Source organism: Acanthaster planci, linkage group LG05 (assembly GCF_054643075.1).
Source record: "Acanthaster planci isolate LZ-2023a linkage group LG05, COTS_SCS, whole genome shotgun sequence".
NCBI classification, from domain to species: Eukaryota; Metazoa; Echinodermata; class Asteroidea; order Valvatida; family Acanthasteridae; genus Acanthaster; species Acanthaster planci.
This window is the reverse complement of record NC_141781.1, coordinates 21624127-21650564: the sequence shown is the minus strand read 5'-3', so window position 1 is coordinate 21650564 and position 26438 is coordinate 21624127. Positions and strand designations below refer to the sequence as shown.

General features: G+C 44.3%; 1 protein-coding gene across 1 annotated transcript in view; it reads left to right on the top strand.

The window, feature by feature from the left end:
• The window catches only part of adgrv1 (adhesion G protein-coupled receptor V1), a 69874-nt gene that overhangs the window by 21810 nt on the left and 21626 nt on the right, over positions 1-26438 (top strand). The window contains exons 23-65 of the mRNA XM_022254557.2: positions 395-534; positions 922-1095; positions 1373-1561; positions 2298-2392; positions 3190-3368; positions 3615-3781; positions 4030-4146; positions 4539-4680; positions 5593-5721; positions 6262-6380; positions 6677-6858; positions 7421-7754; positions 7862-8014; positions 8176-8401; positions 8536-8655; positions 9217-9402; positions 9805-9944; positions 10529-10808; positions 11392-11552; positions 11993-12086; positions 12495-12579; positions 13461-13599; positions 13899-14040; positions 14542-14798; positions 15217-15392; positions 15974-16098; positions 16495-16706; positions 17203-17349; positions 17878-18146; positions 18260-18393; positions 18571-18946; positions 19317-19521; positions 19921-20073; positions 20693-21027; positions 21670-21799; positions 22490-22666; positions 23266-23448; positions 23618-23674; positions 23833-23955; positions 24436-24600; positions 24857-24977; positions 25560-25683; positions 26190-26328. Coding sequence (XP_022110249.2) covers positions 395-534; positions 922-1095; positions 1373-1561; positions 2298-2392; positions 3190-3368; positions 3615-3781; positions 4030-4146; positions 4539-4680; positions 5593-5721; positions 6262-6380; positions 6677-6858; positions 7421-7754; positions 7862-8014; positions 8176-8401; positions 8536-8655; positions 9217-9402; positions 9805-9944; positions 10529-10808; positions 11392-11552; positions 11993-12086; positions 12495-12579; positions 13461-13599; positions 13899-14040; positions 14542-14798; positions 15217-15392; positions 15974-16098; positions 16495-16706; positions 17203-17349; positions 17878-18146; positions 18260-18393; positions 18571-18946; positions 19317-19521; positions 19921-20073; positions 20693-21027; positions 21670-21799; positions 22490-22666; positions 23266-23448; positions 23618-23674; positions 23833-23955; positions 24436-24600; positions 24857-24977; positions 25560-25683; positions 26190-26328 — 7301 coding nt within the window. The remainder of the gene's footprint in view (positions 1-394; positions 535-921; positions 1096-1372; positions 1562-2297; positions 2393-3189; positions 3369-3614; positions 3782-4029; positions 4147-4538; positions 4681-5592; positions 5722-6261; positions 6381-6676; positions 6859-7420; positions 7755-7861; positions 8015-8175; positions 8402-8535; positions 8656-9216; positions 9403-9804; positions 9945-10528; positions 10809-11391; positions 11553-11992; positions 12087-12494; positions 12580-13460; positions 13600-13898; positions 14041-14541; positions 14799-15216; positions 15393-15973; positions 16099-16494; positions 16707-17202; positions 17350-17877; positions 18147-18259; positions 18394-18570; positions 18947-19316; positions 19522-19920; positions 20074-20692; positions 21028-21669; positions 21800-22489; positions 22667-23265; positions 23449-23617; positions 23675-23832; positions 23956-24435; positions 24601-24856; positions 24978-25559; positions 25684-26189; positions 26329-26438) is intronic.

The window sequence follows — 26438 nt, the reverse complement described above, 5'->3', positions numbered from 1 at the left end:
ACATGCACCCTAAATTGTTGAAAACCAAAGTCTCTTAATGAGATCTTGGGGACCTCCTGCTCCATTGCAAGAATTTGAAAAAGCGGGCAGGCTCTGTCTTGACTTGCTTGTGAAGCTGGTGTCCAATGACAACCTCTATTCGATTCTGTGCATTTCCGGTTCGTTTCTGCCATGATTACAATGAGAGCAGAGTATACAGCTTCCTATGTTTTACAAATGATTACAGAAGTATGTCCGTCTCAAATGTTACAGCTGAAAGGGAAAACTTGACTTGTTTTATTAAATTTTCATAGTCTGATACAAATTGCGATGGTGTTGCTTTCACATCAACCAAGATGAATGAATGAACGGAGAACAAGATAACGAAGTGTGTGTACCTTTCCGTGTATGCTAGCTGAAGTCGGCATTGGTTCCACTGTGGAAGTCACCATAGAGGGCTCCGACAATGCTTACGGGACGTTCCAGTTTGCTGATGTCTCATTGACGGTCACAGCAACGGAAGCAGATGTGGGTTCCAGTGTAGCCACTCTGCAGGTAGGTAGAAAGCAGCCTTGGAAGGAACCAGTGCATTTCCCCAAATGTACACAAAGGCTATTGACAGGAAACAAATGTGTGCAATGCGCAAGTTGTTGAAAAAAATGGCCCACGAGAGGTCTGTTTTGTATGGTATGAAAGGTGCCCAACTAATTTTCATTTGAATGCGCACAAGGAGCAGCGTCTGCATGGTGGTACTGGCATTTGACTGTATATTACATATCTCTTTGTTGAAGAAGATACCTGTATATAGAGTCCATTTCTCTCTCACTTAAAATCCAACATATGTACTATGGTTTAGACATGGACTGTTGTCTTTAACTGTTTAAGGACTTGTTTGAAGTGAAAGTTTGCCCTCTTGAATTCGAATTTGATTTTCATTTCAAGGTACTCCGGCTGGGTGGAGCCCTAGCTGAGGTCACAGTTGACTGGACGATCACCTCTGACCCCAGCGACCCCAACGCTAACGTGACGAGTGACCTGGTAACATCCCAGGGCAGTATCACATTTGGGGTCAACGAGATGACAGCCGACATCAGTGTGGAGATAGCATCAGATGAGGTGAGGCAAACATTGCTTTTGATGCCCCCAAAAGCCCTGGAAAGTGAGATTGAGTACCGCCATAAATTATTTTCCCTGGTACAAATTGTAAAAGAATAAAGGAAAGAAATTCGTCTGAATGTGCACAATCAAGCGGTGTCTTTGATTCGTTGCTACAGCAGCAGTGGTGTTGAAGTTCCTGTCATGATTCTTTCCGTCTTTCCCCACTCTTGAAAACCAGTTATAACCAAAATATTTTCTTGACGAGAGTAATTCCTGCTATCCTTTTTATCCACAGAACCCTGAGCTGGATGAAATTTTCCTCGTTCGCCTGAGTAATGCGTCCAACGGTCGCCTTGGGGATCCAGCCAAACTGGTGGCCACGGTAACAGTCAGTGCCAACGATGACCCTTATGGAGCGTTCATCTTTGAGGCAGGCTCAAGAAGCATTGTGGTCACAGAGGAGTATCGCAACATCTCTCTGACAGTGAGTTTGTGGACTTTTGAGCCAAACTTCTCAAATGGAACCTTCTGTTGGCTGGGGAAGCCACAGGAAAAGAACTGGATTAATGGATTAACCTCATACTCAAATATATTTGTATCAACCAATTCCAGCCTTCAGTCTCTGATTTTCTCATATGATTGTGCTACTGCATTTTGTCCTCCCATTTGTGTTCCCGTTCACTTTTTTAACTCTTGCCAATTTCTGTGTATGCCAGAGGTGTTCTTTTTTTGGGAAATTTGTCAAGATTCCTGGATATTCTACCCCAAAATTTCTACATGTTTGTAGAGGTTCAATTGTTCAGGTTTTGGTTGCATTTTGGACTTTGCACAGAAAAGTGCTAGATTCACATAATCATATCCATTAGGAAGGGAACTCACATCATGCCGACTAAAAAAAGGCACAGTATTTTAATGTCGTTTTCAACCCATTTTACAACCCAAATACTTTTATGAATTTCCCTTCGTCTCCCAACATCATCCTTCGAATGTAGTTTTGAAGACTGGAAAGTAAAGGAGATCTGGGTTGGTTGTCAGTCGGTCATATGTTCAACTCTGGCGGGTCCCTGACCTTTCATGAAACCCATCTCGCTGTTAGAAAAATTGTAATGCAATTTGACAGGTTTGGTCAGCTATTATTGGAAACAGTCCTAGCCCTGTGTTATTTGTCGTTCTGAAATTCCAAGGGCTAATTGTTTGAGTTTTCTCCTCATTTTACCCAGATTCAGCGGCAGTTTGGCAGTGAAGGTGTTGTTCAAGTGGTCTACTCCACCCTGAATGCAAACGAGAACATACCCAACATGCCGGCATACATCAGGTGGGAAACAGTTCTTAGGAGTGTGGCACGAGATAATGTTTCTCAAAAAGCAAGCCATCGTAGTTCCTGTCAAGAAGACCCTATTTTTGAAGTTGGCATGGTAACCGTTGGGACTAAGTAAAGCTGTCTACGCTAAAGTAGCCAGGAAAAATGGAAAAACGAAAAACAGAGTACTGTATAGGTTGTGGAAATAAAACAGTCATTGCCAGTTGTAGCTATGATTATGTTGGATTTGTATCTATGAGATGATCATTGTGCAATCTAAGGCCATGTCCGAAACGGGCTTCCACAGCTACGGCTACGTCTACTGTCAGCGCGTCTCCACATATTTCCATTGGAGCGAAGACCTAGACCTAGCTCTAGACAAGAGATTCGGATGCAGCCTAACTCTACTATCTGAGCTGTATCCACTTCGAATGGAAACAAGAGAGGGCGTATGTTTACATAGCAAACACGGTCCTTTGCTGGGAATTCACCACGTGCGCATGCAGGACGTGCTGAGCACGTGCCACATTTCTCTCTGAATGTACGCTCTTTACATGTGCACTAGGGGCTTGCACAAGGTCAGTTGAGAAACTTCTGACCAGCCTGTCTTCTCTTTGCCGATGAGGGTGCATTTCAGCTCTGGCAGATAGCTCAATGTTGACGGCCTCCCATACAAACTGTTTGTTCAATTGGATGCTAGTCAAAAGAAATGAATACGTTGCCAATGAAGTCGCATAATAGTTGTATTGGTGCTGAATTATAAACTTGCTAGTTTACAGGTTTATTTGTTTTCTATGTCAATTTTGCTTTAGTCGCGCCAAAGAGAATGACGACTTCATTCCTGTTCAGAGTTCAGTGATCTTCAGTGCTGGTCAGCTCAGCTCTACCATCAGTGTCCTCCTCCTAGATGACACAGAGCCTGAGACAGCAGAGAGTTTGTTTCTGTACATTGTCAGTGTTAACCTGCTGTCATCACCGCAGTCTAACCCAGGTAAGATTGGTGGTGGTGGGGGTTGATTGGAAATGAGCTTGGTCAAGTTTTTGACCTAGAGCCAGTCTAAACAAATTCACAGACAGTAAGGCAGGTTTTTGGGCAGCTTATGTCTCACCATTGATTCTGGTGAACTTGGCATCTCAACTGTTTTTGTGTTGAAATTTGTAACGTTCCGTCATTTATGACTACAGAGATGCTTATCAGGTATTTGGGGAAGTGTACTGTCCTCATTTCTTGTTTCAGTGATCAACTCTCCTCGAGTGGGTGTAGAGCACATTGCCGAGGTGTACATCCAAGCCAACGATGACGCCAACGGGGTGCTGCAGCTATCAGCAAGCATGGTGCGGGTGTCTGAAGAATCCACGCTGCCCTTCCTGAACGTCACCAGGATGGCTGGGTCATTTGGAACGGTAAGCCAGCCAGAGGACACATGGTGCCCCATTTTGTCATTCAGATTGAATCTGCAATCCTATGACTTGGCATTGATGCGAAGTGCCTTGCTTGAGGACACAAAGTGCTTAATTTTTACAACTCGAATTGAATCAGCCTTCTTATAACTCACGAATAAGAATTTGAATCACAGAATTTTATGGGAAAGATAACTTCCAGCTAAACGTTACTTTCCCTAAAGTATATCGCGGTTGATTTTCTCACACAGGTGACGGTAGCTTTCCAGCACATCCCCGGCACAGCACAGCAGGGGCTGGACTACAGTGTGACGTCAACAAATGTGATCATGTACAGTGGGGAGACATACAAAGCCATACCCATCGAGGTCAGTATCATGAACAGCTACATTCTCAACATATACCAGTAAGGTGCTTGAGGAATCACAGTGTTGATTAATCCCCAAATTCACCGCATTGACTGAAAGCAGCTCAGATCTCTTTTGATCGAGCTTTGAAAACTTGCATTATGCTCGTATAGAGTAAACCTGCCCTCTCTGTGCCAGTGTGCTTATCTACGTCCTTACGGAGTGTGCCCTCATTTGGTAGGTTGTCCCTCTGTTACATGCATGAGTACACCCTTGGCACTTCCATTGTCGCTGAATTAGAATAACAAAAGTAGCCCTCAGTTAGGATTCAGTATACGAGCTTTCTATTGGACAAACTGCTCCTTTAAATATTGTCAAAGTTCATGCAGTTCTTTGATCCTGTTCATTTGTAGATATTGAATGACCGTGTGCCAGAAGAAGCCGAAACGTTCCAGGTGGTCTTGCTTGACCAGATTACTGGAGGTGCTATACTAGGGTCGCCCACTTCTTGTGAGGTCACCATTGAGCCGTCCGACGATCCATATGGCAACTTTGGTAAGTGTTGATTGCAACCCATTTATGAGAAAATGGTTGGTCATGGTATCAGTAGCAATATGATGTCAGAGTGAAGTTTAAGTGCATTGGTTGTCAGAAGCCCACTTAGCAGCGCATTGGCTGTCTGAAGCCTGTTTAGCAGCGCATTGGCTGTCAGAAGCCCACTTAGCAGCGCATTGGCTGTCAGAAGCCTGTTTAGCAGTGCATTGGCTGTCAGAAGCCTGTTTAGCAGCGCATTGGCTGTCAGAAGCCCACTTAGCAGCGCATTGGCTGTCAGAAGCCTGTTTAGCAGCGCATTGGCTGTCAGAAGCCTGTTTAGCAGCGCATTGGCTGTCAGAAGCCTGTTTAGCAGCACATTGGCTGTCAGAAGCCTGTTTAGCAACGCATTGGCTGTCAGAAGCCTGTTTAGCAGCGCATTGGCTGTCAGAAGCCCACTTAACAGCACATTGGCTGTCAGAAGCCCACTTAGCAGCGCATTGGCTGTCAGAAGCCTGTTTAGCAGCGCATTGGCTGTCAGAAGCCCACTTAGCAGCGCATTGGCTGTCAGAAGCCTGTTTAGCAGCACATTGGCTGTCAGAAGCCCACTTAGCAGCGGATTGGCTGTCAGAAGCCCACTTAGCAGGGTATTGGCTGTCAGAAGCCTGTTTAGCAGTGCATTGGCTGTCAGAAACCTGTTTAGCAGCGGATTGGCTGTCAGAAGCCTGTTTAGCAGCTGAAGAAGTTTAAATGGCCACACTGAATTTTAGTGAATGTTTATACAGATGACAGTAAATATTTTTTAATGGAATTGAACTGAATAAACATTTCATCCAAAACAAAACAAATTCAATCTAGCTGTCTTACAGATAGACCAAGGCTGTCTTCTGACTCATACTCAGGCATTCATTTTCTCTCTTTTTTTCATCCATTCAGGTTTTGGATTCACCAATGTCCAAAGCAATGAGCCGGAGAACGGCAACTCTCGTCAACTGAGGCTCAGCGTCATACGCAATGGTGGCGACATCGGAGTGGTGGCTGTCGTTTGGGAAGCCAGGATCAAGGGTCAGTTCAGGAACCATTCCTTCGGGCCAAGATGCGTTTTGCAGAACCTCACGTACATCTCTGGCTATGTCTTCATATTTAGGTGTAGAATTCTGTAATATTCAACGCTTGCATCAGAGAAAAATGCATGAGACAGTTGGCTCTTTCTGAGAAGTCTTGATTTTAAATTCCCACTGTCAGTTTGAAATATTGGAACTGACAACATGGAACCAGCTGAGGTTCCTGTTGGAACCATTGCCTATGTGAGCAGCCAGTTCTAGTGCACAACCTGCTAGTGTTGGCTGATGGAATATGAAAACATACTGCACAGATTTCTCAGTTTTGCTCGTAACTAATTTCCAAATCTTTCTGGGAACAAAGCTGTACTTTGGACGAGTTTGAAGCACTAAAACAAAACATCTCAGCTGTGCCAAAAATTATACCCAAATGACCTGCTTCAGCTCGTTTTTAAGCTTTCGAATTTGGTGCTAAGCCTGATAGTAACTCTTGTGTGCTAGCTGATCCCTACTCCAATCACTCATCTTGTGCCTGTTTTTTTAGGAGTGCTGGCTACAGATGATGTTTTCCCGACCGGAGGAACTTTGTACTTCCTCTCGTTTGACGTCAGCCAAACGTTCACTCTGGACATCCTGCCAGATGATATTCCCGAGGAAAGAGAGGTGAGATCAACATTGGTTGCCCCTTTTTTTCTGAAAAATTACATTGATTAGGTAAATTTGATATTTTGTCATAAGAAAGAAATTGAAAAAAAATAAATAATAAGAACAAAATAAACCAGGATGTTGCCTTCCCACCGTTTAACAGATAACAGATCGGATTGAAATGTGGTGTGCGCATTGAGATCCACATTCTTGGTGCATCTGCAAAGGTTTTGGCCTATCAATCAACACTTTCAACTGATAAACAGTTTCTGGTCCTCAGTACTATTTCATCCGCATGCTGTGTTTCCGTGTAGACTGTCATCTTGACCCTAGTCAATGCCACTGGGGGCGGAGTCATTGGTAATCCGCCCACGGCGACTGTCTCCATTGAAGCTAATGACAATCCACATGGTATTGTGGAATTCAGCATGGATGACAACATCGTCCAGGAAGTAGCTTCAGAGGACACGGTGGCCAGCATCAGGGTGACCAGAAGGTAGGTGTTTCGCGATTGTGGGATCAAAGGGGTCCAATTTCACGGCTCTTGCCATCTGAAATGTTCAGTTGTGATCATTGTTAAGCACTTTTTGCCAGCACAAAGCTCTGTATTAACCCTTTAAGTACAGAAGCCTCAGTTGGGTTGTAAGCATGCATGCAAGCCAAATTCCCATTCTATCTGTCTTCAGTTTCAATCATGGATTTCTCATAAAGGCTGTAAACAGTGTTGTATGGCCAAATCTAGTGGGATGTGGTGCATGCGTAAACTGGTTCCCGAGCATATGGCAAAGACTTTGCATGACCAATTTTCAGTTGAATGTGCACAAACTAATAGCATCCTAACGTGTACTGAGGGAACCCATTTGTATTGTTTATTTAAGCGACTGCCAACTATCTCTTGTCACTTGACGGGAGGGGGGCAGAAAGAACTTGACTGTAAAGTCCACGCAGCCATTAGGTCACATCTCTTTGAAAAGGCTCTGCTCGTTACACTATCATCTCTCTCTAATTTTTTGTCGTAATTGTGAGTAGAAAACTGTTTGATTCTCTTTTGCATTCAGTGCTGGCACTTTTGGCGAACTGCAAGTCACCTTTGACACCCGACCCCTCGACCTCATCCGGGAGGTCACCCAGAGTGGTGAGACAGCACTGGACTTCTACCAGTCACCGATCACGGGCAGCCAGACGGGGGTGTCCATGACGACTGTCAACGTGACTGGCCAATCCAACCCCCGCCTGAGCTGCGCAGCGGAGTGTCTGAAGGAACGGGCCTGCGGCTCCTTTGCCTACCGCATCTTCAACGGGGACCCCATGTGTCTGTGGACAGTCTCCGCAGCAACGGACAATGTGGACGCCACCTCTGGATTCACACTTTATGTGAAGAATTTAGTGAAGGTAGCTTAAAGTAATTTCCTGCACATGAGATTAATTAGCCTTCTTGGTATTACAAATGAGGCATCGCTGTATGTAACATTTCAACTTTATTTTCATGTTTTTTGCAGGCCCAGGCTCTGTATGACAGTCAAGCGATACCAGGACTGGACTATATTCCAATCAACAGTGGCACAGTCAGGATACCAGATGGTACGGCCTATGGTTACTTGAATGTGACAATCCGCGACGATACCACACCAGAGCAAAACGAGGTTTTCAATGTAAGTTCAAAGGTCAGAAACTCCAAACTTAGACGTTTCCTGAGGTGGAAGTTTATTTGTCTACGCCCAACTTTTACTCCAGTGATATCCGCCGTTTCAAAAACCCTTTAAAAAAAAGAACTTAAAGTTAAAGCATATGTCTATATTTTCCCTGATCCTAGATGCGTCTTGCCAGTGTCACCTTGGTAGGCCCCACCCCACAACCCCAAAACCTCCCCACCCTGGGGAGCCGGCGGGAGACACGTGTCACCATCGCCAGCAACGACGACGCCAACGGAGTGTGGCGCATCTACAGCAACAGTCCCGAGGCCGTGGACGGTCAGCTAGTCCTGGTGACGGAGACGGAAGGGGTGAGCGTCAGCGTGGAGCTTGTGGTGGAACGCCAAGGTATGAAGAATGAAATTAAAGAAACCCTTCTGACACCAAATGTGTGGAAATCTCAAGATTTATTCCTGTCAGACGGCAAAGTCTGAAATGCAGAGTAAACAGTCTTTTACTCCGACATCTGTTTTTTTAACCAGGAGGCAGCATCGGCGATGTCAGCGTGTCTTGGCGGGCAGTCGCAGGCACTGCCAGCGAAGGGGATGACTACAGCGCCAGCGGGGGCACGCTCAACTTTGCCTCCGGTGAAAGCAGACAAGGTACGAGCTGGCATAGACGTCGTAGCAGTTTTTAATGGCATGGTAGTGGGACATTGGTCTGGACGTTGTTTTAGCCACAAAATCCAAATCCACCGTTTGCAAGAAATAAGCAAAGTGACCTCATATTGGATTCCACATTTTGAGCAGTGGGAAGTATGTTTATCACAGTTTACATTTTTGAAAACAATATTGAAACAGTCGCAGAATGCAAAAAGCTAAACTTTGTTGTGTTATAAACACACTGCAGAATAAACCCCCAATATTATCATTGAAGTTGTATGTAAAGAGGTGTGGTTCACTCTTTCATTGAAACTTAGCCACTAGCATACAACATACATGCATCTGACCTTGTGCTCTAAGGTCAAGTGCAGTACTGGTGGTATAAATGGTCTCACGTTTGACTAAACTATTGGTATTTGATGGTTGTAGTTTTTAGCAAACTGGAATTCATTTCAGTTAAGTTTGCAACATAGTTCTCAGTCTTGCTACAGCCTGTGCATTGGGCAACCCCATGAAATTAATCAAATCAAATCTTACCTCAACCGTCTTTATTCTGCGCAGTGATCAATATGGGTATCAGGGATGACCCAATCCCAGAGATCGACGAAACCTTCTCCATTGAGCTGTACGATCCAGTGGGAGGAAGCGAGCTCGGCGTGAACAGCCGTGTGGACGTTCGCATCTTGGCCAACGACTACGTGGCCGGCATTCTGAAACTCTCCATGCTGTCGTACATCGTCCAAGAGGGTGAGCGAAAGAGGGTAGAAGGGTTGGTTGGAAGACAGGGTGGGTTGACCCTTTCAGCCGATCAGCACATTGCCAACCCTAGTGATGGAAACTGTCCAAGTTATTTCTCACTCTCAGCATTTCTGATGGCAAAAGTGTTTCAGAATGGACACCAAAACTTACCAATCATTCCTTTGCCAACCTCTTTTGTGGGGGTTGGGGAATGTTAAAAGTGTTGGGCGATAACCATTTCTTACACCCAAGCTACTTTCCTAATAGTGTTTTTTTTTAATTTGCTTTTACAGAAAAAGGCTCAATTCCTTGTTTTTTTGTGGCTAGCAGAATCAGATCATCACACTCGTTCTGATTCAAAATCTTGTTGGAAATGATTTTAATCGCAGTCTTTTGTTTGTTGTTCTTTAGGCGAGGAATTTAATGTCACAGTTGAGCGATCAGCCCCAGGCATGGGCCAGGTGACTGTCGACTGGTCCATCAACGGTGTGAACGGGCAAGTGGCCACTCAGAGCTTCATGCAGACTAACGGATCACTGTTCTTTGCACCTGTAAGGATCAACTGTTTCTAGTTTACGGCATTTTACCACATTTTCGACTTGTATGACAATCACAGCTTGATTAATGCACCTGACCCGGCTCAAGAATACTTATACTTTGGGCTGGCAAAGTATGGAGGCTCATTTCATTCCTGCATATTCAAATCAACCTGATTTTACATTCCAAGGGCCAGTTATTAAACACAAGCTTACATTGACTGGCTTTCACATCATAGAGTTCATCACAAGTCCACCACGGGTCCTTACAAGTCAACCACAAGTTCTCACAAGACCTCAAAAGCCCTCCAGTCTCAAGCCAAGTGACAAACTTGTTGAATTAACTAAGAAGAATACATTCTTTGGCATTTTCAATCTCATTATACTTGCGATATGATTTGGCCTGACGTCACTGCTTTGGTGCCCCTAACTTATGCACACTAGCCTCGGCACTACATTGTGTATGACATACGTGGTAACGCAAGTGATATTTGTTCTGAAAAGAGCACAGATGATATTCAAATCAGCCTATTTACATTCAAAGGAAAACTGACTTTCATATCATACATAATCATATAATCCTGCTTAACATTCAAAAGGGGCAACTCCTGGAGGCCATCTCGCTCTTAGTCCTCTCCGACGACACCCCTGAGGTAAATGAAGAGTTCCAGATTGGCCTGGGCAACGTGCAGACCATTGGCATCTCTCCCACGGGGGCGGCCACCCAAGACCCTCAGGGGTCGACAGCCAGCATCACTGTCCAGGCCAGTGACGAGCCCCACGGGGTATTCAGCTTTGCCCAAGGGTCAGAGGTCGTGTCCATTGCGGAGGGCAACACAACAGTCCAGCTCTTTGTAGACCGGAAGTTTGGATCCATTGGTAAACATTTCTTCTATCGGTGTTAAAGTTCTCAAAAGTTGGATATTAAAGAAATAATTAAATTGATATCTGTTTGTTTTGCTCAAGCACATTGTTTGTACTTGTTTCCTGAGTGAATTTCTTCAAATGAGAAAAAAGAAATTTTTAAAGATGAGAATTGAAGCTGATTCTGCAGAACCTTTCAACTGAAACCGAAATATAATCCTGCCAGTGAAAGAATTAGGATTTCAAAAGCTAATAGTGTCTGCTGTATGTTTCTTCCTATTCTTGACAAAATTCATTTAGATGCAGCGTAGACAGAGAGTTATTGAAGTTTAGCGGACTTCCTAAACCTGCTTTTTAATTCATAATGTAGCATTTGTGGTCATTTTTTTTGTGTTTTTGCATTATGTTTGCTGTATCAGTGTTTTTCCGTTTCATAACAGAGCCTAGAAATCAGATAGTCGATGGGAAAACTAAAAGTTGAAAAACATTTGGCTGTAAACCCACAGAAAAACATGGAATTACAAAATGTTGAAAATGCAAAGACGGAGGACCGTTGGCTGCTGTGTGATTTGATCTAACTGTTTGCTTCGTCCTGCAGGACGAGTACGCGTGTTCTATGAAGCCAAAGTAGGTTCTCTTGACCCTGCACTACCTGCTGTAAACCTGGCCCAAGATGGCCAAGACTTCCTTGGGGGGCCTAACTTTCTGGACTTTGAGGATGGCCAGAGCGTTGGCGAAATAGCCGTCACCATAAACGAGGTAATATTTGGGAAACCTGATTTCTGTATTTACGATGGGAAACTTTTAAATCGGGACTGCATTTTGTTACTGAATCTTCAAATGCAGGTTTCAATCATCGGTTTAATGACGGAAGAAAAATTGAAGGCTGATTATATATGAAGTATAAGTGAGGAAAGTGATTGGACTTACATGTACGAGTCTTAGCAGATCCTCATGCAATTTTAAATTTCACCCTGTCCTTGATTAAACTGTTCCATTTTGTTTAATCCTAATTTCTTGTGTGGACTGACATCTTTTCTTTTTATTCAGAAGTATGTTTTTTTGTGCATTTCCATTGCGGCTACTTTCTGCTGACCATACAGAGTTTAAAAGTTATCCATTTTTAATCTATCTGTGAATTAGAGTAGAAGTCTGTCATCCGTTTGTTGTTGATGATGGTGGATTTTTGTTTGTTCCAGGATGACATTCCAGAGTTAAACGAGGTGTTCCTGGTCAACTTGACTGCTGTACAGATTCTAAATCCAGCCATCACCGACACTCCCCCGAGACTAGGTGGGTGCAACCAAGGTCTGCCAGGTTCATATGTATTTTGTCGACACTCTCCATGCATGGGATGTGCTTGCTGTGGATATCTTATGTGTGTTTTGCACCAGTTCAATGGAATCCCAGATGAGGCATTGGACTGTGCACAGGAACAGTTAGCCTATGAATTTGTATGCATCACATTTGCGTGAGGTTTGAGCTTTTTATGGTTGTGAAGAACATCTACTGTTATCAGTTCGGTAATGTTATGGCAGCTTCCAGTGTCTCAGAACTGTTCAACTTTGTCCTTCGTGCTTTCACTAACTCAGAAAAACCTAGAATCTTTCCATTGATTTTTAGAACTACATTGTGAAGGGAAAAGCTTTGGTCTGAAGCTCAGTCTTGCTAAGAGAATTGCCTTCTTTTTCCTGGCTGCAGATTCCTCAGGAACTCTGTCCGAGGTCACCATTGAAGCCAACGACGGCACCCAGGGGGTGGTTCTGTTCTCAGGAATCACTGGCAGGTAAAGCAGTGCAATTTTACGGAGCAATTATGGTGACAAAACCAAGGATTCCTTAGAAGTGCCCGGTGCACTGTAGCTTGAAAGCCTGAAGAAACCTGGAGACAGTGAGAAGCAGTCGCAGTTTTAGGGAGGAAAAACACAGAGCAATAGCCTGGGTAAAAACCCACAGAATCAGGTCCACATGGGGGTCAGGATTCGAACCCAGGCCACAGAGGTGAAAGATGAGGAAAGAACCATTGCACCAACCCAACTCCCCAGTACTAAATAGTGCTACCAAATTACCGCGAAAAGATTGCAAAATACATAGATGAAATGTCAATGCATCTGGGGCATGTAAGGGTCATTTCTGCCAGTTTCAAAACTCCTCTGGTTCAGTCTGCACCGTTCATGGTCATAAATCTGTTAATTGAATACAAAAATAATTGACTGCATCCAGTTTGGCATTCCTACAGTGCATGCTCAATGTGAAGTGTGTTATATATAATTGAGAACATGAGTTCACCTGCACAAGGTCGACCCTGTCAGCGCCACCACATGCTGACTCCAGTATCGAACACTCTCCTGAGGACGGCCAGAGCATCCTGGTGGAAACGTTGAGTTAACACTCACTGGTTCTTGAAGAGATAGATTCCATGGTGTGCCCGCAAATCCTTACCATATGACCCACTCAACATGTTTGAGGTGGCATGATGTGAGATGCTCTGTTCTCAAATGACCTTGCCTTTTCGCAAAAGGACCAACAAAGTAGTATATGGAAGCTATTTGTAAAACCACATTTTAGTGATTGCTTAACTGTTTTTAAACACTCTAAGGACGAATATAAAAATCTATCTTGGGATGTTGATTAACCTGTTGTCATTTGATGATGGTCTTGTTTCCAGCCTTGATACCATCGAAGCCGAGAGGACTCTACAGCTCACTGTGTCTCGCGACCGAGGCACCTACGGTGCAGTCACTGTCTTCATCTACAGTCAGCCTGTGGATGCCAGGAAGGGCTCTGACTATAGCTTCAGTGATCAGGTTTGTAACCTTATGCACTAGAATTTGAGTTCAGACTTGATGGAAGATAAATTCTTTCTTCCAGGTTTCACTGTTCCATACCTTTTGCAGAATAAAAGGATTGCTGCAGAATGAAAAGCTGTAAAACTCTACGGTGTAAGCAAAACTTACAGAAGTGATCTTGCCTCGGTTTTCTCTCCTTGACAGAAAAGAAGAACATCCTTTCGCCGCGTCTACCAAGTGACCTGAGCTTTAATAATATATGCCACCACTTAACGTTGTATTAAATCTTCAAACACTTTGTTCTCAACTCTGCGCAGGTCCTCAGCTTTGGAGATGGCGAGACGACCAGAACTGTCAATGTTGCGATATATGATGACGACATTGCAGAGGGCGACGAAACCTTTGAACTGATCCTTAACAACCCGACGGGAGGATTGCAACTCGGAGACCCTGCTAAAGGTAACAATTTTGCTTACCAGAATTCAAGGTACGGGATTTCTGCATACAGTGGCTCTGTACGATATATTCTGGAGTCATATACACAATTGTCAACTCATAGAATTGAACCACAATTAAGCCATTTCTTTGTGAGCTGGGTATGATATACTGAAAAGCAGATGGTACTATGCTACATGAAATAGAAGACTTTAAATACCACAAGGAATCCTGTTTTGTTTGAGAAAGGTTGAGTGCCCAGTGAATGTCTGTAGACTTGGTGCTGTGATTTAGGGAAAGAAATGCATGCATTTACCTAGCCTTACACGCACCATTGACCGATGCCCTCTATTGTTTAGTTCACTTGTTAGAAATTCACGGGACTCTGGTTTTTATGCTCTCTTTAGTGTTAAGCTATTTTTCCTTTTTTTCGTTCATGTTTGTGGTGGTGTGAGGATTGCATTGTTAACTAAAACTAAAACTTATCGATGTTTAGAGTTTTGTCATTTTCCTCTCTTGCTCCAGCAACCATCAGAATCCTAGCTAGTGACGACGCCTTTGGCATCATCAATTTTGGCGCCCCGACCAGAGTCACGATTGAGGAGCCCTCTGACACGGACACGTCCAACAGCGTTGCCCAGCTGACCCTCGTCCGTAGCCGGGGGACATTTGGAGACGTACAGGTCCCGTTCGCTGTCGTGCACGGTGATGGGTCACGAGGGGTGGTTGACCTGACACCTGTGGATGGCTTTGTCACCATAGCTGCTGGAGAGAGCACAGGGGTAAGTTGCTAAGACCCGAAAATTGTTGCTGAGCATGAAACAGGCTACCAGCTAAAACGTCATGCATTGTGTACGTTACTGGTTCCCTGATGAATTTTGCTTTTAACATGAAATGGAAGTGTTTTTCTGTGAAGTATTTTCATGAAACTGGTCTCAGCGGGTATCAGGTTTGGATTATAAATCTACCCAAGATTTTTCCACTATTGATTTGATCCGATAAAGATCAGTCCTTGATGAAGACTTGGCATGTGCGACCAGTGTGAAAAATTGGCTCCTGTTTTTGGAACAGCACTGAAGGTCAGCCTTAAGCTGTCTAAAATGTCAAAAACAAAGTGGTCAAGAATATGTTCTGAATTTTTTTCCGTGCCATATTTGCTCTTTCTGGTTGAGTTACATCAGTTTTCAACTTTTTTGTCAGGTTCTTCGCATTTCAGCCACACCCGACGATATGCCTGAGCTGGAGGAGGAGTTTCGGGTGCTCCTGGCCACGCCCCAGGGCGGGGCCACCCTCGGGGGAAACGACAATGCCACCGTCGTCATTCAAAGGAACGACGCCCCCTTTGGCAGCATGCAGGTTTTCCCAAGAGGAACCAGGTAATGCAGAGGTGTCGCACAGATAACTGTGTCAGGTTCTCTTGAAACTTTGCATATAAAGACTGGTGGACCGCCATGTTTGTCCAGTTAATTCAGGTAGAAATAGTAAATAGCACATGAAATCAAATCCTGCAGAGGTTTTTGTTCACAAACTGAGTCAGATGCATTAGCAGAAGACAGTTTTCAAAGTGAGAAGCCTGCTCATTGTAATAAGTTCCAATAGATATTGTTTCCTCCAAGGCCAAGCAGCGTCAGTGTCCCAGCCTGTCTAAGAAAGTCATATGGATCATTTCATTGTTGCCATTGTTAGAACTCGTCTTGTTCTGTGGATCTCTCCTCACATCCAAATAAATCTTGCACCTGCTATTTGCAAAAATTGAATGACAGATCTTGCTGAAACATTTCAGTGATGGCCAACTTATGACAACCATGCCCTTCTTTGAATGTTTGAGTCTGGGTCTGAGACTCAGTTGTTGAGTCTGTGTGAGTCATTCATGATCTTTCTTCCGAGTCACCAGTTTTGGCATTTTTCATGCCAGGTGTTGTTTTTCATCATCTACTGACATTGTTTTTTTCTGCAGGCAGGCCATGCTGGACGTGGAGGAAGAGAATGGAACAGCCTACTTCACTGTGGAGAGGTCAGGGGGTAGCATTGGAACCGTCACGGTAGACTGGCAAGCTGTCCCGGGCACTGCAACAGCACAGGGTACACCCAGAATTCAGACACAATCCATTATTATGACTCCATACTTGCATGCACCCCTCCCCCTTTCTGGCACGACAAAAGGAGATGTGACCGACACAGAAAGGCCATTGCCACCGTATGCCTGGCACCGGTGCAAAGACATCGCACATTTGTGCACATTCTGCTGAAAACTGAAAGTACTCACTCAGAACCATAAGCGTGTTGTTTTATATGAGCGCACACTGTCTTCTCGTTGTTTGTTTAAGCCTGTGGAAAGAAACAGGGAAACTGGAAAATGATTTCCAATTTTCGATGCACTGCCCCAGAAAATCACCTTCATCCGAATTTTCTTTTACTTTGCATCACCTTTTTGAAAGAACGGGTTTTAATTGCAATTTTGTATATTTTTCTGAACAGTGGGGGATGTTCTAGCGTTGGCCACTGTCCAGAGGATCGCTGGTCTGGCTGTACGCAGTTGGTGCTCGTACTCTGTCGGTCAGGATGTGTATCTGGTGATGGTCAGTGAGGCTGAAACTGGTCAGCTGTCCAGCGGGGTTGGCAGCAGTGGGTCAGCGGATGGCGCCACATCCATGCTGTATCGGTGGCAGGGAGAGTTTGTCCCCGTGCAGGTAGGCAGGTCTTTGTCAGCCTTGTTATGATCAAAGGCCCACACATTTACAAATTTGTAATATTGAGGCAAATATTTGCAGTGCAGATTTTCAAAAAGCAATTGCACTCGAAGGTGGTGAGAAATGTTACCCAACCTCTGAAGCAGGTTTGATTCTAAGAGAAAAAAAGGAGGCTGATATTACTTTTCAACATTTACACTTGTTTTGGCAAACATTATTTCTGAATGGTAACACTGAAATATCTGGAAATCTCAGATTTTGCAGCTTGTTCAATGCAGGCAAAAATTCCACTGTTTTCAGTTTATTGTGACTAAAAATATGAGTTATTCTATTTTCTTTTGAGAGACAAAACCTTGGGAGACAGGATAATAAATTACAATATGTCATTGATGCAAGAAATGACAAAAATGACAACATGCCATTGGTAATAAATGACAAAACGCCAGTAGCATTGTCATCAACCCACATGTCTTGTAATTCTTGGCTTCTTCCACAGACTGTGGAGACTGACGGTGGTATGGCATGCACTTCCTATGACATCCAAGGCACAACGTACCTAGCGGTTGCCAATCACGGCAGCGCGGGGCGTTACGAGACGATGTCCCGCATCTACCGCGTGAATGCCGACGGGACGCTTCATGTGGTATGTGGTTTGAAATCATGCAAGTGTCTCGAGGAGAAAAGATTCCCTTTTGGGAAGACTCGCTGGTTTGTGGTCAGATTTTTGTCAATGTTTTGCTTGGTGATCTTTCCTGCGTACATATTTCCTGTGTATAATATTTGTAAAAACCTCTCGGAGGTACGTTTTGTTTGATGATTTGGGCAAAGCTGTCCATGAAAAAAATCAACATGGGGCTGCCGCACAAATTTCATCTTATTGCTTGAAGTGGCACCTGCTACTGATTAACTCAGAGCAGCCAACTTACCCCATCAAGCTTGGGAGCTGAGGGTTAAGACGTCCACACTAGTAAGGAGGAGGTCGTGGGTTCAAGTTAGGCCCGAGTTGGCTTGTGAATTTTTTCACGAGCCCTTGGACAACAGTGAGTTTGCAATAGAAATAGAATGTACGTCAGTGAAGGGCAGAACTCCCAACGTGAGAATAAACATCTTCCCGACATAACAAAATTATTTTTGAGTTTTGAAACAATTTGTAATACCCTACATGTTTCAGCTTCAAGACGTGGGCACCAGTGGTGCTACAGACGCTGTGTTCTTCACCATCGGCTCGGACGTCTTCCTGGTACTGGCCAGCGAGTTGACCAATGCCCAGCAGACCAACACGGAGTCAGCGCTGCTGCTCTGGACCGGCGTCCAGTTTGTGTCCGTAGCCAACCTGGCCACTACCGGCGCGGCGGGGCTGGAGGTGTTCAGCATCGGTGGGGATCGGTATCTAGCTGTGGCTAACTCCTACGACTCCAGTCAGGCCAGCTATGAGATCAAGTGAGTCCATGCCCTCAGTTTTCTGACTGTCATATTTCGAAGTCTTCTGTGGATATGACCGATATTTGAATGACAAGTGACATGTATGACGTAACTCAATATTCATTCTGCAGGTCTGTGGTGTATAAATGGGAGAGTGGTTCCTTCATGGAATTTCAGCAACTGGACACACTTGGAGCTGTGGACGTTGAGTCTTTCAGTGTCGGCACGGCGATGTATCTCATCTTTGCCAATGGCCGGAACAATGGTAAGCTCTCTACCTGCTAAAAGTTATTCCTCTATGTATTGGCAGGAGAAAGGAGCTTTGTTGAGATACCTGGACTTCAACATCTAACATTGGCATCTTCTGTAAGCCATGCAACAAAAATGAAGACGAGAATGTTTCTTCAGAATGTAAATCGCTTCCATTCTTCACATTTTGCAGCGGGTGCCACAAGTGTAGACTCCTACGTCTACCGCTGGAACCCCTCCACGTCCCTGTTCGTCATTCACCAGACCATCCCCACCCAGGGGGCCCAGTCCGTTGCCACGTTCCTCACCCCAGATGGCACCACCTACCTGGCGGTGGGCAGTTCAGGGGCAGACTCTACCCTGATGGAGTGGGAGCCGTTCTCCGCCATGTTCGTGGAGAGTGTCGTGTTGGGCCCTGCCTACGACGTTGTAGCCTTTACTGTCGCTGATTACACCGGGCGTGACTTGGTGATGCTGGCATTGGCCAATTTTGGTGATGGGACCTCAGTGTTGGAATCTTCCATCTTCCAGATGGCGGGGGTCACCAGTGCCTCAGATTTTATTCCAAGGTACATGATAAATTTTATTTGTTTTAGATGTTTCCAACTAAAAAAGGCTGAAACTTCAGAAAACTGTAAAAAGTGCTGGCTTCATTTATGATACCACCCCCCCCAATTCTTTTCACAAATGTCGTTAACTGTTCTGTAGTTACTCAGCATTAAATTCAGCTGAATTTCTCAAAATGATAGTTGGATTGTTCCTCAGTTCACCATCACTCATTTATTATTAGTAATACCTTGCACAAAAATGTGTTTGCCAACTACAATAATAACAGTCGTTTATCACCGAAAAAGATCCCAAAAATGAAACGTTTGCATCTCCAAAACTCCTGAAGTACACTGATTTATGGTCCGGCCGTCTTGGTGATTTTCCTCCCAGATCGGGTAGACTGACCTTTAACCCTGAGGACACAGAATTGACTGTCGCTGTGACAGTGCTAGACGACGCCCAGCCAGAGGACGACGAATCCTTCCGCGTGGTGCTCAGTAACCCCACGGGTGGGGCTGAGTTGGGTCAGCAGTCTGCGGTGGGCGTGGACATCCTCTCCAACGATGATGCCCACGGCATCATCGCCTTTGCTCAGGTAATGCTAAATTGCTGAGACACTGAGATATTTCGAGAAGATTGCAAAATTTCTGACTGGGTCTAATAAAGTAGGACCAAATTTTTGTGGTTTCGCCGACCGAAAGAAAAGACACTAAGTCTTCAACAGCTGAGAAACTACCAAAATTAACAGTCGACAACAGATAGCTCTGCATAAGAACTATTGGTCAAGAATTTCAAGAAAAGAAACTCAAGACTGATATATACGTAATGAACACAAGCACAAGTTAGACAAGTCTTCTCAGCAAAATTCATCAAACGTGTTCAACCTTTGTGGCCTGAATACTTGTGCCATTGTCTCAGATTTATGCTTGCTAACAAATTTCAAGAATTTGAAACAAATTTTTCTTCATTGGCCCGTTCCTGTCCAAACTTGTAGGATTCCTTGGATGTCCAAGCCACGGAGCAGGCCACGGACACAGCGGTCATCCTGACCATTGAGAGACAGCGTGGCACAGCAGGAGTGGTGGTGGTTGCCTGGGTGGCCTCTGGAGAGCACGACCCCTCGGACATAAGACCAACCTCGGGAATGGTAAGACTGCAGTGAGGTTTTTGCTAAAAATGACCCTTAAATCATATTTTTGAGGTATTCTTGCCAAGAACCATCCTGATTCCTCCACCGTGCAGAAGGCCTCTATCACCTTTTCCGTACTACAGCTAGCTAGCTTCAGCTCACATTGCAACCGGTGTGTGCCTAGGGTGATTCGATATATCACGGGCAATAACAAACGATGGCTATCCAAAGGGACCCTGCAAATTGGCTTTGCAGAAATCTGAGTACCCGGCATAGAGATTTTGTGTAGTTTGAGGAAGCAGTGGAATACCAAAATGTGAGGGCAGTTGTCATGGTGATAGTTTCCACATGAGCTAGTTGCTTGAGACGTCCGTTACAAAAGCACACATAAAAGGTTGAGTGATCTTTGCAAAGAGCCATTACCTTGGCAACTGACAAAAGGTGAGGTATTCACTTTGGCCTTTCATAACAACAGAGAACAAAAGAAGGCAAGAAAAGATCCATAATGATGGTATCCATGAACACAGTGATGTTGTGTGTCAAACCCTCGGCTATAATTTCAAGTAAAAATAATCTGTCACCGAAGTAGAGTGTTTTTTGTCAAAGGTTGACTTTAACATGCCAAAAAATTTCCCAGGCCGAGTTTGCTGACGGTGTCTCCACGGCGGCTATTGTCATCACCATCACATCGGACGCTCTCCCAGAGCTGGACGAGACCTCCATCATCCAGCTGACCAGTGTAGTCAACCCGGGCACCATGCGGCCGGGCCGTGGCGCGATAATAAGCAACACGGACAGCATGGCGACCTTGACGGTACTTGCCAACGATTCGCCGCACGGCGTCGTAGCCTGGACGCTGAACTCCCTGGTCAGTGTTGTTGGGGAGCCCGAGGGTGCACAGCCGTCGGCATCCGTCATCCTGCACGTGCTGCGAGAGCAAGGCTCCATGGGTGCAATCAACATTAGATACAAGTGAGGACCTTTCTTTAACCCCCGGAGAGCTGAGTTCCAAACCGTCTCCCCACCAGGGAGCCAAAGATCCCGACTGTCTCAAAACCATTCTTGTTGAAACTTAGCATGCATGTAAGCATATCCTTTATAAGTATCTGGGGCCCTGAAGGAGGGAGTGGCAAAGATCTCAACTGACCTATAACCATTCCACTCGGAACCTGGCATGTACACAAGGATAATCTTTGATAAGTATCCGTGAAGTTTCAATTCATTCTGACATAACTCTCCAACCTGAGTTAACGTGTTCAGTGGAGAAGCATGGCTGGGTTGGGTTTAGAGTGGCAGAATGCAGCAGGCTGGAGATTTAAAAAACACAACCCTGATGGTGGCAAAATTGGGACAATGAAAAATAGAATGTATGTTTCACGGGGATGACGAGTGCAAATGGTGAAAGTGTTGCAATGATGTATCCAGAAGTACTCCAAAGATTGTGATTGAAACTCAAAAAGTCTGTAAAGTTAACAGGAATAAAAAACTATGTTACTAATTCAGATAAGTGTAAAAGTGCAGGAATGTCAACATTTGAGGCTTCAAAATATTTTGTGTTTATCTGGAACTTGTTTTTTATTCAAATAAATTTATTATTTTTTTATCTGTTTGTAGAACTTCCAGAGCAGCTGAGTTGCCTGCCCTGCGGCAAGCCGAGCCCAACCGAGACTTTGTTTCCCAAGACAGCTACGTCAGGATGGAGGATGGAGTCACCGCTGCCTCCCTGACCATCACAATCCTGCCAGTGAGTACCCTTCTCAGGAATGGGATCCACTCAAGTGCTTGCCTATTTTTCTCAAATCTCAATTTTTGTGTCTTTCTTCGATATCGTCTGTGGACTCTGAAATCCTTCCCTTCCCATTTCTGAACCCAATTCCAAAGGTTCTTCTTTGTTTGTTTGAATTTGGTGTTGGGTGGTACGTCAAAGAAACTGCATTGATCTGAAGAAATTCAGATCAGTTAACAGTTGAAGTTGAAGGGCAGTGTCAGAGTTAGAGGGAAAAAACTGAGGTTTGGAAAGTTCAAAAACCCACCCTCCTCCATTTTATAAAGAGAACCTGTTTGGAAGTGTCAGTGTTAAGGCCAGATTATACTTGAGGTGAGTATAAAAATAACCACTACAAATTGGAAAGAGTTGATTATGTTCCGTCTCAGGCAAATTCCAGTGTGTGCACTTTATGACATCAAATCTTTGCCATTGCTCGCTTTAATGATGGGAGTGAGCCTGCTTTCAGGTTGTGCCTGGTGATTGAGCCCTCGCCCGACAGGCCTGGCAAGATCAGGATCACCTTTCAGACGGTGTAACGGAAAAGTTACTCTGTGTCTGACCTTATATAGGATCCATATTTTAAAAAAATTACCGCCAAATAGTTACATTTTTATTCATCACTCTGAAATCATGTTCATTTTTTTCGTCCATCCACATTTCTCGTAGGACACTGACTCTGAAGGCCCAGAGACTTTCCTGGTCAATCTGACCTCGGTAGACCTCGTCACCGGTACCCCGGTTGGCGGCGCAGCGCCCAGTGTCAAGAACGACCAGGCCGTGGCAGAAATCACCATCACACAGAATGACAATGCCAACGGCATCTTGCAGCTGAATGCAACGAAGGTAAGACCACATCTCCTGTGCACTCAAACACTGTTTGAATTAAATGGGGCCATGAAATCAAATTCCACACTGCAGCAGGGTTGACATAAATATACATGCCTCTGAATTTCAGGAAAGTAATTTGACTCCACTTATTATGTAACTGTTTTTTGTTTTTCCTGACACACGAGGGCACTGTTTTCCATGATGTCACTTTGGGCAATTAAACAGGATAGGAATTTCTTGTATATATTGTGGATTCATGGTTTGGCTCAATTCAGCTGTAATGTTCTAAAATCAAAGAAATGCGTGCAAAATATTGACCACATTAAAGCACAAAAAATTTGGCCAACTATCTGAAGCCCTAAATCATTTGCCTAAAAACTGTTGTCCTTTTTCCTTACAAATGTGGATATTGGCACTTGTTTGAATACCAAAAAGCTCTTCAACTATATTAAAATTATCAACACAAAGACATGATAGATTGGTAAATGCAACACAAAATGGATGCGAAAAACATTTCTGTGTTCTAAAATTTTCAATTCAAACGTGTTTTCACAGCAATTCTTTCCATTCTGTGTTGAACACAGCTTTAAGAATGACTTGATTTTTCTCCACAGAATGCTGCTGGTGATGTTGAAGTGTACGAAGGCTCGGGCACCAGCGGAATACTCAGTTTACCAGTCAGCCGTACAGCAGGTGCATTCGGTCTGGTAGGCGTTAACTGGCTGGCAACCACTGTGTCCGCGAGCACCGTGGACTTCTCTCCGCTGTCCGGAAATGTTACCTTCATCGAGGGACAGGTATATTTTCCATTTGATACGTCTAAAATTGAATTAAAATTCAAGTGTTTGTCACACTTTTGTGAGATTTTCAAACAGAAAACAGTAACATCCCTTAGATTAAGCTGCGTTGGACTTGGAAGATTGAAATCTTACTGGTAATTGTTATTTCTGGAACTCTGTTTTGCAGAGAGAAGCCTTCATCGAGATTTCCATCACTGATGATACTATCTATGAAAATGATGAGGTAAGAAATACCTTGAAGAAATGTGTACGTAGAAATGTCGACAAAAAGTATTCAAATGTTGTCATGTTTACCATGGTAAACAATGTATGCTCCCCATTTATTATGAAACGTGCATAATTGATCAAACCAAAATACCGGTGTCCTTTTTCTGTCCTCAGCGATTCACAGTTTCCCTGCACAACCCAAGCGGGGGTGCTGTTCTGGGTGCCGAGACCTCTGTCATTGTTAAGATCCTCAAGAATGATTCGCCTAAGGGACTGTTTGGATTCCTGTACACACAGGTGAGGTGCAGCGAGTATGTCCTTGTGCGTTGCTGTTCCCCAATTGACCTGAGATGCACTTTATTGCGGGCATGGGCTGTTGAATTTCTGAACTGGCTGTTTGGTCATTTATACTTTCGACAGCCCATTGCCCAATGTAACACAAAAAGTCAAAAATGCTGAGTTCATCATCATAAAAACTCTACAGTAAATGTAAATATTAGCAAAGATTGTGTTAGGCGCAGTGAAAGGTTTCTGAAAACTGTGAATCAATAAATCTACTTTTTCCAGGTCACGGGAATGGCATCAGTCATTGTGTAACTGCAAAGTTACGCTGTGAGACGTGATTAAGCAAACTTTGGGTTTCAATATTTTGCACATTTTAATTTCTTCAGGACCGACTTTTTCCATTGGAAGAGACTTTTGTGCTAATTAAAATGTTGGACTGACTGAAATTCGGAGCAGCAGTCTTTTGATTTTTTTTTCTCATTTGCCTCGCAGGAGACGGTGATGGAATCTCTGAGCCCCTCGGATCCCAGCGGCCTGGTGACCCTGATTGTGGAGAGAACCCAGGGTACGCAGGACGTGGTGGTGGTGGAGTGGGCACTGGACCCCCTGGGGAGGCAAGACCTCAACCCCACCCAGGGCTCGCTGACCTTCCAAGAGGTAGGACGGACAAACAGTTGGATGAATTCTGTCGGTTGTGAGCTGCAGACACTTGGATAAGGTTGAGACATTTGCCGACCCTATCTGGGCCAGAGCAGCTACAGCATTGCAGTTTGGACTGTCTCAACCATAGTCTGGCCTGGTGCCAGAATTGTAACGGGCCATTTTTAGTGGTCTTTATTGTTGAAAAAATGAACTAATTTCCACACATTTTGAAATATTTGTTTTTTGTTCTCCATTTTGTTCGTCGCTGCAGGGAGCTACTCGCCGAACCTTAACTCTACGAGCTGTGGAAGACTCCGAGTTGGAAGGAGAAGAGAGATACACAGTCACTATTCTATCTGTCACCGACGATGCAGAAATCTCTCCTATTTATGGTACAGCCACTGAAGTCTTTAGTTCTCTTTTTCCTTTTGTGAACTAAATCTGTGGTTATTTTGGAGTCTGTTTATGGGAAGATTTTACCTTTCTCGTCCACCTTTTTGAAATGTGAATTATGCGTCAATGCCCCGGGGAAGGACACAGCTTTTTTTCAGTAAAACTCGGGCGTGTGACTGTCCTCAGATCAGCTTATTTGTCGTTTTACTTCCCAAGTGGTAAATATATACAAACTTGGCTCATAATTTTGAGTAGTCAAGCAAAAATTGTACTCATAACTACATAAAAGAAGTAATTGGCTAAAATAAAACTCTGCCATTTAGCAAAACTTTTGCTTATTTACTATTTGAACTTTGCCAGCTGCAGCATTGGAGTGTATGCCAATTCAAATTGGAAAAACACCACAAATTAGTTATGGGCCCTTTTTTGCAAATTCAAACTATAGACACCTGCTTACCAAGTGCTGATTTTGTTGTGGACTTCTTGTGTGAGTTTGTGAATTTAAAGAACAAGACTTCGTTTCGAGAATGCATTTCGTTGAGGTGCAAATTTAAATGTGTCCATTGTTTGTTGATTTGCAGGCACAACTACCATTGTGATACAGCCGGATCCCGGATCAGCTGGCGTCATATCCATCATGCCGCAGTCGAGATACGTCCTGATTGGCGAGCCAACAGCCAGTCATGACGGCACAGCCATGCTGCAGTAAGTTGACTGAGCAGTCTGGGTGGGAGGCAATGCGACGGACAGGATGGGGGACGGGGAGACATGAATCTCTGATTTGCCGCAACGAAATGAGTCACAAGTCGCCAAAGCCACTTTTGAGTTGAAGGCTTTCAGAGATCAGTAGAAACCCTCAACATTTTGTCACCCATGATCCACTTTCATCAGGAAGGCAAACTGAGCAGATGCATCAAAAGAAACAGCTCAGTTGTCTCCGAAATGCAAACTAAGCAAAAATTACTGAAAAAAAGGAATCCCTAGGACTCCATTTTGTGAGAGTTGGAAACATTAAGGAAGTGGCCGTTGATTGTGTCTGCCTGACCTGATGAGATAATGAAGAAGCCTTTCATAGCATTTTGAAACGAAACTAATTATTGTGGAAAATAGCCAGAAGCCAGTGGCCAGCGGCTGTAACATTTTCTCGTTGACACGTGTGTTGGTCCGGATAGGGTATAAAATCTATGGGTTTTTCACTTCTTTTGCTGTAGTTTGACCCGAGGTGCTGGGATCTTCAGCAGGGTGACCGTCAACTGGCAGCTCAGCCCTCGTGACGATTCCACTTTCAGTCAGACCTCGGGCATGGTGGTGTTTGAGGATCTTCAACAGAACGCTACCATCATGCTACAGGTAATGGTGTGAGGGGGTCATGGCAAATTTATGGACATCTTGGAAACACAGGGAATCTTAGAAAGACAATCTAGAAAGACTGTGGATAACTCATGGATATTCTAGAAAAG